The 10,760-nt window shown below is 42.2% G+C and overlaps 1 protein-coding gene and 2 long non-coding RNA genes across 3 annotated transcripts in view; all 3 read left to right on the plus strand.

Moving 5' to 3' along the window:
- Window positions 1-8,990, plus strand: part of LOC103514632 (tudor domain-containing protein 1-like) — a 13,592-nt gene extending 4,602 nt beyond the window's left edge. The window contains exons 3-8 of the mRNA XM_017446299.2: window positions 1,515-1,710; window positions 2,869-3,123; window positions 3,788-4,094; window positions 6,634-6,924; window positions 8,431-8,596; window positions 8,977-8,990. Coding sequence (XP_017301788.1) covers window positions 1,515-1,710; window positions 2,869-3,123; window positions 3,788-4,094; window positions 6,634-6,924; window positions 8,431-8,596; window positions 8,977-8,990 — 1,229 coding nt within the window. The remainder of the gene's footprint in view (window positions 1-1,514; window positions 1,711-2,868; window positions 3,124-3,787; window positions 4,095-6,633; window positions 6,925-8,430; window positions 8,597-8,976) is intronic.
- A 298-nt stretch (window positions 8,991-9,288) lies between these two features.
- On the plus strand, window positions 9,289-10,111 carry LOC113469682. Its single transcript, XR_003393018.1, has 2 exons — window positions 9,289-9,440; window positions 10,051-10,111. It is a non-coding gene; the product is annotated as an uncharacterized LOC113469682 (long non-coding RNA).
- A 255-nt stretch (window positions 10,112-10,366) lies between these two features.
- On the plus strand, window positions 10,367-10,751 carry LOC113469683. The gene is made up of 2 exons (XR_003393019.1): window positions 10,367-10,446; window positions 10,685-10,751. It is a non-coding gene; the product is annotated as an uncharacterized LOC113469683 (long non-coding RNA).
- The last annotated feature ends 9 nt before the right edge of the window (window positions 10,752-10,760 follow it).

Below are 10,760 nucleotides of genomic sequence, written 5' to 3' on the forward strand. Positions count from 1 at the left end.
TGGTTTTCTGGACAAAATTTGCACCACCACTTTCGTGTTCCTGGTAAAAAGACCTTTAATTTGATATATAGGTCGACCAGGTTTGGATAAGTCCTTCTATGGGGACAGACAGACCGACAGACGACACCGAAGCGAATACAATAGCCCGTCCGCTATACCTTTTTATTACTATTGTAATAATAAAGGAAGGACGGACTAAAAATTAGCTAAGCAACCTCCGTGGCCGAGTGGGTATCACACTAGGCTTGCACACCGGAGGACCCGGGTTCGCTTCCAGGAGGGGTCGAAGTTTTTTCGGCTCTGTGCTTGGAGTTCAGGGTGCACTCAGCTTCGTGAGGGCAATTTAGGAGCTCCTTTAATCGAGCAGCGACCAGTGGCGGCATTACCAGTGTAAAAAGATTACTGAAATATGGAAATCGATTGCAAAGGAGGCACTTGGTAATGCTGTGATACCCACAAAAGTTGTGAAAAAGCCCTGCTTTACCACAAAGAATTTGAGATTTGATTTGATAAGAAAAAAAAGAGGGGAGAATGAGAAAGGGAAAGAGACAGATATTTTAATTGGAAAAAAGTTTTCTACAGCCCATTCAACTAAACTTGTTGTCGGGCTGCAGGAGGTAGGTATTTGATCAAATTGTTATTTATGAAGAAAGCTCTTTTTTGCATCCGATATTGCCAAGTTCACACTTACCACACTTTCGTTCCCATAGTCCACATACCGCACCGTAACGCTCGCGGGCGGCACAAAGTCACTCACTATCGCGCGATACCACCGCCCATCTTCCGGATACAGGGCGCAACACGGCAGATTCCCATTGATCAGCTCATCCTCGCTGAACGGGACCGCCGCGCGGCCGGCGCCCTTGGCCAGTTCGGCCTCACTCTTCTTTTCTCTTCTCTTCTATTCAATTCTATCCTATTGTATTGTATTGTATTCTATTCTACTTATGTTCAGGAGGATGCAGACAACGAGCTTCGGTCCCTGGTCGAGAACATCAACTCGTTCCCGGTCCAACCCTCCCAGAGTATCCTCGAGCCGGGAGCCTATGTGTTGGCGCGCCGGGAACCCTCACCCCTACCTCTGTGTCATACTGTATTCTATTCTATGTTTAGGAGGATGCAGACAACGAGCTTCGGTCCCTGGTCGAGAACATCAACTCGTTCCCGGTCCAACCCTACCAGAGTATCCTCGAGCCGGGAGCCTATGTGTTGGCGCGCCGGGAACCCTCATCCCTACCTCTGTGTCATACTGTATTCTATTCTATGTTTAGGAGGATGCAGACAACGAGCTTCGGTCCCTGGTCGAGAACATCAACTCGTCCTTCTCTGTTATGTTTGGGACAACAAGGCCTCTGTTCTTACAGTTTCTTCTATCAAACCTCTTAAAAAAACCCATTTTTTTTTTCTTTAGAACAAATCATTTTAACAATGAAACACAAGGTCAAGTCAATAATAGAAAAAAAAACAGCTTGATAATATTCTAGATACCCAATTTCTTCTATTTAATTTTCCAGGCCTCATCTGTGTTGGGAAATACGTAGACCAAGTTTACTACCGAGTGAAGATCCTGTCCATCAACTTGGCCGCACAGGAGGTTGAAGGCTTCTTCATTGACTTTGGTAACACAGCCACCATCAAGGTGTCCGACCTGCGTTTGGTGGCACTACCCAAGGCAAGCAACTTCCTCAATGTGAAGCCTCTGTGCTCAAAGTATGTTGAACTTTATTCCCCACAGTGTTTAAATGTCATTGTATAATTGAGAGGCTAATTTGAATATTGACAAAAGTTGGGTTTTGCCCTTTTTCCAATAAGTAATTGTATTTTTAGATCAGCAATATTGTTCTCGTTGAACGCCTAAAGTATCATATTGGTAGCTCCTTTTTTTCACAGAGTTACACTTTTTTTTTTTTTACCTAAACCAACTCATTTTCTAAGGAATTAATTATCTTTTCAAACTTCAATCGTGTTTTTCTCCAAAATGGGGGGGGGTTGGAAAGAAAGAGTTAACATAGAATAAGTTTACGAGTAGTAACTTAGAATTTAGATTACATTTGGATGTGGGGTTCCTCCTGCTCCCAATTATATTTTATATACTTGATTGAAGACTCGATAACTTTGTGAAGGTCCATTTAACTCTAGTTTTTTTTTAAAGGTTTGATGGAGCACCGGTTTTCAACCTTGTTTCACCCGCGCACCCCTTGCGTAACAGATTTAATTCTTACGAACCCCCGCCATCATTATAATGAGTACCGGGTACCCATACCTAGGTTAATGTGAACCATTACTACTGATTTTTAAACTCACTCAGTATCTTTTAGCCAACACCTGAGAGCAGCCCAAGACGCGTTTCGTTCTTATTGGAACTCATCAGTCAAACATAGCTCTCAGGTGTTGGCCAAGAATTTGGAAGTGTTATTTATACTTCAGAGATGGAAATTGTGGAGAAACAACCTGTGTTTCTGTGTAAGATTTTATTTAGTGTTGAGTGTTGTTGTGAGCGCCACAACCTTAAAGTCAAAACTCTGTACTTTTTTGGACTGTACTGCACCAGTAAGCCGTCAAAATTTGCTTTTGTCAGCTATTACCCAATTTTTTTTTCTCGCGTACCGCTGGAGGGTCTCTTGCGGTCCCACGGTTGAGAATCGCTGTGATAGAGGGCATTTTAACTGCTAAGGGCTAAGGTGTTATCGTCCCGAAATCGAAGAGATGATAGGGAAAGGCCAGACGCGCTACACATCAAGCTAACTAGGCTGGCTTTCTTCAGCAGAAATTTTCAACTAGTGTATATAACATTATTATTAAATGTTGGCACACTCATATAAATATAAAATTTTTTCAACTAAACCGACTTTTCTTTCCTATCCACAGGTTCGCCACTCAAAAGAGCATGGCCCACCGCTGCCACCTGGCCAATCTCGACCAGGCGGGGCCCTGGAGCAAAGAGGTCCGCACCGAACTCGAAGCCATCGTAGCCAATCGCGTCCTCAATATGAAGATACTCACATCACCTATGAAGACGAAGAGGACAGTGACTCTCTCGTTTGTAGAGGACAACAGGAGCGTGGTGGATGTGCTGGTACAACAGTTGAAACCTCTGATGTTTGAGTCCGTGCATATACCCAAGTGAGTATCAACATTAAAGTCACACCAAACTTGATCAAACCCTTCTCTCTTTTTCGCTAATATCTCAGTCGCTCCACGTCAGAGTGCATCGGGGATTTGTCTATCAGTTAGAAAACAAAATTTCTTATTTTCGATATAATTTGACATATTTACTCCGTATCGGTCCGGAGAGTCTGTGCATATACCCAAGTAAGGCCAGCAACTCACTATCAGGTACACCTGATCAGGTCCGCCTCTCAGGTCTACCTGATACCTGATGAGCACACAGCATAATTAAAATACCCAAGTAAATTTATTTTCAAGCTTTTTTCTTCGTTCTTAGCGCTAATACAGATGCGCCATACTCCCAGCTAACTAGGCAGGAACAGTGCAACAGTCCTTAAAAGGAAAGTAACAAAAATGGACCCGGCACACAATGAATCAAGAAGAGACCGCCTTACCATAATAATAAAACTAGAGAACTAGACAGGATGGCCGTATGTTTATTTAAAGCTGTGTCCACACGTAGTCGACCGGCCATGGATCGATGTACACTGACACGTCCACACTGCCTCGACAACATAGATTCACCTCGTCGATCGACGGCCGGTCGACTATGTTTCGACACTCCTTTAAAGTGGAAAAGGGCTTCATTTTTAAAATCTTCATCCTTTTCGCTCCCCAGGGGTCATAATGTCGAGGTGATCATCTCGCACGCCCTCAACGCGGCCCGCTTCTTCGTACAGCTGACCTCTAACCAGGCCGGCCTAGACGCTCTCATGGCCGAGGTCCAGAGCCACTGTGAGGCCGAACTGGCCAAGGGCGCCGGCCGCGCGGCGGTCCCGTTCAGCGAGGATGAGCTGATCAATGGGAATCTGCCGTGTTGCGCCCTGTATCCGGAAGATGGGCGGTGGTATCGCGCGATAGTGAGTGACTTTGTGCCGCCCGCGAGCGTTACGGTGCGGTATGTGGACTATGGGAACGAAAGTGTGGTAAGTGTGAACTTGGCAATATCGGATGCAAAAGAGCTTTCTTCATAAATAACAATTTGATCAAATACCTACCTCCTGCAGCCCGACAACAAGTTTAGTTGAATGGGCTGTAGAAAAGGGTAGATTCGGAGGTGACAGAGATGGGGATTCACGTCCACCGCGCAAACCGAGATATGGAGACGAAAACGAAAGACCTGGAGGAGGTGGCAATCGGTATGGGAGTGGAGACGACAGAGGCAAAAGTGGAGATGAAAGAGGAGGTTTCAAGTCTCAGGGAGGTGATAATAAGTAAGTTCCTTTCTTCCTTCCTTTTGTTTATTCTTCTCCTCTTTTTCATTGATCGATTTCTTGGCGTTTAATTTTCAACACAAAAGTGTTGGTTTTTGGGGGATATCACTATTTTTCGTCAAATCTTTTTTTATCATTATTATCTCTGTATTGATGTAGTTACGTCAGCTATGAGAATTAGGTACCCCAAACCCCATGAACTACAATATCAGAAACTAATTATGATGGGTATAAACATATGAAATAAAGAGATGTAAATGTTTTAAAAAAAATTGTTTTTTCTTTTCCTCTTTTTCATTGATCTATTTCTTGGCGTTTAATTTTCAACACAAAAGTGTTGGTTTTTGGGGGATATCATTAATTTTTGTCAAATCTTTTTTTTTATCATTATCATCTCTGTATTTATGTAGTTACGTCAGCTATGAGAATTAGGTACCCCATGAACTACAATATCAGAAACGAATTATGATAGTTATAAACATAATTATGAAATAAAGAGATGTAAATGTAAAAAAAAAAAAAAAAAAAAAAAAAAAAAAATTTGCAAAATTTTCCCTAAACTTTTGAACTAGAAAAAAGTAGGGAGGTATCTTATAAGATTTCTCCCAGGAGGAAGTTTTAATTGTTCCCTCGGGTGCCATGAGTAGACGACAATTTTGCTTTTTTAGGCATTAATTTCTAATTTTTGGATTTTTTTTCGACTATAAATATCAAATTTTGACCACTCAGGTTAAGCAACGTTCCGCGTGGTTTGTCTGATTTCAGGTTCCGTTCTGGGGATCGGGGATCATCGTTCAAGTCCGGCGGAGGTTGGGACGATAAGGGAGGCAATCGAGAGGAGAGGGGAGGTTGGAAGAAGAAGGGCGAGGATTTCACGTCGGACAATTGGGGCGCCGGCAAATCGTTCAACGCGGCGGCCACCAATAGTTTCCCACCGGCAGCGTCGACGGAGCCCAAAGTAAGTGAAATGTGTTTGAAATTAATTATTCAAGATAAGACACAAACTACAAGAAAAGAAGAACACCAGAACTGTTCACAGGTGGAAGACTATAAGTTACTGGTGTTCTTCTTCTAAAGGTGAACCTTCACTAAGTCACGTCAGATTCTATCAGTATGACAAACTGTAAGAGATAAGATAAGATTCAGTCGACACAAACCTTAGCTATCACGCTAAAGTTTTAGACGAGCAGGATTCAGCTCAAGGTTTATGGAGCTTGTGAAAGAATTGACAGATTTAGATGACATAAAATAATAATTAAATTAAAATGAGTTTTCATAGCGAGTAGCTTACTAGTGACCAAAGGGCGAGGATTTCACGTCGGACAATTGGGGCGCCGGCAAATCATTCAACGCGGCGGCCACCAATAGTTTCCCACCGGCAGCGTCGACGGAGCCCAAAGTAAGTAAAATCAATATCCCGTAACATACAGGGTGTTTAAAAAAATAAGTTGCCACCCCTGTAAACTCGAGAACCGTTTGGAATTTGGAAAAATTCTAAAACACGTATTTCTTTATTTTTAAGGGGGTCTCAATTTTTCGGCACTATCAGGGGCGGCTCCAGGGGGTCAACTTTAAAATCTTAAATTGGAACCCCCTATTTGTGATACATCATATCAAAGGCCTTAAAGAGCCTTTTCGAGAGAAAGAAAGGTTTTTTTTTTTAGGTACCCAGAATTCACCTATCTAATTCATTTCTTCTTTTTTTTCTTTTACCCCGCTGCTGATTGAAGCGGACTTTTCAATCTCGACCACCCAGAGTAAACAAGGTATCTTATTCTATTTTATGCTAAAACACCTACCCCCAAACATAACGCCAAATCTTTTAACTAATGGCCGGGCCCACAACCCCTAACCAGTCACCAAGCTAACCCCTAACCAGCCTATGTCGGAGTTCTAATGCCCGATCTTGCCTCGGAGAGTTCTTGCTTGCCATGCAGAAGGTCCCGGGTTCGAATCCCACCATCGACAAAAATTTGTACTCGTTTTTGCAAATATTTCAACGGGTTACTTTCTGGTGTTCTCGTGTTGACCCAGCACCTAAATGGGAAGTATTGTGTCTCTTCTCGCCCATCTGATGAGAGGCATACTACGGGATGGGCATGCTACGACACAGGCCACAAGCGTCCAATGTAGCAGTTGTTTCATCGCTACGAAAAAAAAACGGGGGGGAAACACTCATCTTACTGGTTTTTGGGCGATTTTTCCGGAGGGACGGGCCCAGCTTGTTAATGTTTTCCCCCATCATTCCCAGGTGTCCCCCACAGACATTCTCCCTATACCTCGTCACCTGATGAAAGTTCGAACACAGGCCGTCGAATGCTCGCTAGCAGGTCAATCCAGCCGGCGTCAAAGTGAAATCGAAGAAGCTCAATTTGAGGCGCTTCTGGAGGCTCACAACTACCAGTTCCTGATGAGTATTAAGATGCATTTGGTAGGATCTGTTCTTCTCGTTGAACTTTGGGAACAAGAGAGCAAGAACAGTGTACGGAGCATACTTGAAGGTAATTCTGTCCTAGAGTGTCCTAAATGTCTGGCATTCACCGTCTGACAGACCTGTCTGACAGACCCAGATCTGTCGGTGTGTGGCGGAGAAAGCTCGAGACCCAGGTCTGTCAGACCGTTTGAGAGAGCTGAATCTAAAGATTTTTCCGCCTGTCAAATGTGTATGATGGTCTGGGCGTGAGTGCCTTGCAAAACGTAGGTACAATATTAAAAAAAAAAAAAAAAAAAAAGAAGGAAAAATTTTTTTGTATTTTTTTAAATAGTATGGCGCCATGACAATATGGCATTTGAACTTCCTTGCCTATTATTCATTTTGCTAGATATGTAAGTACTTATGTATGTAAATATCTATTTACTTAAAAAAAAAAGAAAAAAAAAAGATGACGTCAGAGAAAACCCCTGACACTGTGTTAACTCTCAGTGGTAAGATCGGCCATAAAGGGTTAAAGGTCTCACTCTACTCCTCAACCATCACCCCGGTGTATAGCAGATACAAAAAGACACCTTTTCTTTATTCTGCTATCGCCATTCGGCGAAAGCTAAAGCCGCTACAACAACAACAACAACAACACCTCAGGTCCTCACGCTGGCTGACTGCGGTTCAGGACAAAATAAACATTGCTAGAGACCAAACATCACCGCTTTTCAGAGGTTTCACTGTATAAGGCCAGCCTCTCACTATCACGTAGATCTAACAGGACCACCTGATCAGGTCCGCCTGTCAGGTCTACCTTAATAGTGAATGGCCGGCATAACATTTATTTTTGTTCATCAAATCTATTAAAAACTACTCAAATTTGTAATGTGCTAACGTCCGAAACTTTTATTTATTATTATTTTTTTTTTTTGCTTTCTTTTAAGTGGCAGGGTTCTCCTAGAGGAGCTCTTCCACCCAACCACTAAATTTTTCTTTCACTGTGAGCCTTTAAGCCACTATTCTAAGATATTCACAAATTTGTCATATTACCATGTACATTATTCTGCCCGTGGTTGTATTGTCTTGCAAGGATGGAAATGTCGTTTGTCTACTTCTTTTCATTTGCTTGTCTCTACTAACTATAAACTTTTTTATACCAACTTCAGTGGTGCAGTGGTTAACGCGTTGGACTATGGATCTGGAAGTTGGTGGTTCGGGTCCAAGTCAAGTTATAAAATGTATCTAAGTGTAATATTTGGGGAACGATATTTTTGACAAGCATTTAAGTATGGTTAACACAATTAAAAATTCCTTTTACCTAGGTACCTATAATTATCCCAATGGTCAACCTACAGGAAATCTAAGAACATCATTTAAGTAGGTTTTTTTGTTTTTTTTTTTTTTTTTTTTTTTTTTTTTTTTTTTTTTTTTTTTTTTTTTTTTTTTTTTTTGTTTATTGACCTTTTACGTAATTTTAATTCCCCTTATGGTCAACCTACGAAGAACTTAGGAACGTCATTTACTAGGCTCGTTTGTTCATTTATTTGGTTGGTTCATTTATTGATTTTGTTTGTTTGTTCATTTATTTGGTTGGTTTGTTTATTGATTTTTGTTTTTATTTATTCCCAGAAGCCCAAACTCCTGGACCCATATCCGGCGGGTGGGCGTGTCCCATCCCTGCCTGCCCTGGGCGCGTTAGAGTCACGCTTGGTCTCTGTCACGCACTACGAGAGTCCGTTGTCATTCTTCGTTCAGTTGCGCGACTCCCATGACAGTTTCCTCGAGTTTATGAAAGGTAAAGTAGCGTCCACACTACATGGATCGACATTAAAAAAAAAATAATAATAATAAAAAAAAAAAAAAAAGGGATGGTTCACTTTTTTCTATTATATACGTACCGGAAAACTCTAGTCCGGAATAACAGTCGAACCGTACCTTCTGGAAACAGGGCCCAAGGATATTTTTGATCGACATAATTTATCGAATCTCTGTGCCAAGTTCGAGCGACGAAAGAATTGTCCGTTCAGGATAAAAAAGAAAAAAGAAAGTGAAAAAATCGTATCTGGACGTTAGCTGTTGGCAAGTCCTAGTCTAGTCATAAAAAAAAGTATCTTAATGCAATAAAGAGGGAACGACATTTCTCACAGGTATTAATGCTCAACATAATGCTTATAGCCAAAACCAAATAGTCCAAAACCGATCACCCTAGGGCTGATTGACGGCTGACGAAAAACGCCGACCCAGCATGAACACGATGAAAGGCGAAGAAGAAGAAGATTAATTCTTATCATCTGAAATTCCTTTGTTTGACCAAAATTTTCACAAATGCCCACTTCGTGTAGGTTCGTGATATTCCGGAGAGTCTATGCGCGTGGTGCCCTCAGGCGTTGGAATGCACGCTGGAATAATAAGAAGATTAATTCTTATCATCTGAAATTCCTTTGTTTGACCAACATTTTCACAAATGCCCACTTCGTGTAGGTTCGTGATATTCCGGAGAGTCTATGCGCGTGGTGCCCTCAGGCGTTGGAATGCACGCTGGAGTCGAAGTTAGCCGAGGCCGGAGAGACGAACTTTGCCGAGGAGTACAACGATGTGGACGTGACCGTGCTGGTGACTGGAGTGGATGAGAACAATAGGTTAGTGTGAATGGACTATAGCTTAGTGTGACCGGATATATATATATATATTTTTCTATTATATACGTACCGGAAAACTCTCGTCCGGAATCACAGCCGAACCGTACCTTCTGGAAACAGGGCCCAAGGATATTTTTGATCGACATAATTTATCGAATCTCTGTGCCAAGTTCGAGCGACGAAAGATATATTTTTTTTCTATTATATACGTACCGGAAAACTCTCGTCCGCAATAACAGCCGAACGGTACCTTCTGGAAACAGGGCCCAAGGATATTTTTGATCGACATAATTTATCGAATCTCTGTGCCAAGTTCGAGCGACGAAAGTTCCGCCATTTAGGGCTACACTGGGACAAAGCTCAAAAGGAACTAGCGCTTCTCACGACTTTACTTTTAGCCACAGGTCGCTCTAAATTTTGCAGACAGCTTCGTCAATTTATGACGATCTAAAGTTTCCGCGGGCCGGACCTCGAGAAATGTACGGTTCGGCCGCTATTGAACGCCAAATCTGTGAAAAAACTCATATTCGCGCGCCTCCCGTCACGCTTGATAACTGTGCAATAATAGTTTCTCCTGTTTTATGAGTCTCGCTGTTTTCTTGTCTTTCAGACTGAGTGTGATTCTATACAGCAGTGACTCGGGGGCCCGGCTAGATAAATATCATCCCAACTTAGAATCTACCTCTAGCAATGTTCCTAGTACTGTCTCCCCGCTAGCACCTTATCCTGTACTCAGACAAGGTAAGTTATGTGTAGTACTAGAATAGAATAGAATATACCCTGCTTATACTGCCAGAATGAGACTGAAAAGTCCCTTTACTCCCGCAGTCTAAGCAAGGTCTCGTGTACAGAACCAAATATACCAAGTCATGGTCACCTATGTGGACGAAGAAGATATGACCATAGTCGTGCACAAGAAGGTAAGACTCGTGTACAGAACCAAATATACCAAGTCATGGTCACCTATGTGGACGAAGAAGATATGACCATAGTCGTGCACAAGAAGGTAAGACTCGTGTGGTCTGTGTCGTAACATATCCAAGTCCCTCTCATGGTATGTCTTTTTCTTATCAGATGTTCGAGAAGGGACAAAATTAGATGCTGGTTGAATACAGGAACGCTCTTCTCTCTTCCCTTCTTTTCTCTTCTCTTCTCTTCTCTATTCTATTCGATTCTATCCTATTCTATTCTATTCAATTCTATCCTATTGTATCCTATTCTATTGTATTCTATTCTATGTTCAGGAGGATGCAGACAACGAGCTTCGGTCCCTGGTCGAGAACATCAACTCGTTCCCGGTCCAACCCTACCAGAGTATCC

Source organism: Diaphorina citri, unplaced genomic scaffold, assembly GCF_000475195.1.
Source record: "Diaphorina citri unplaced genomic scaffold, Diaci psyllid genome assembly version 1.1 scaffold1189, whole genome shotgun sequence".
Classification (NCBI taxonomy): Eukaryota; Metazoa; Arthropoda; class Insecta; order Hemiptera; family Psyllidae; genus Diaphorina; species Diaphorina citri.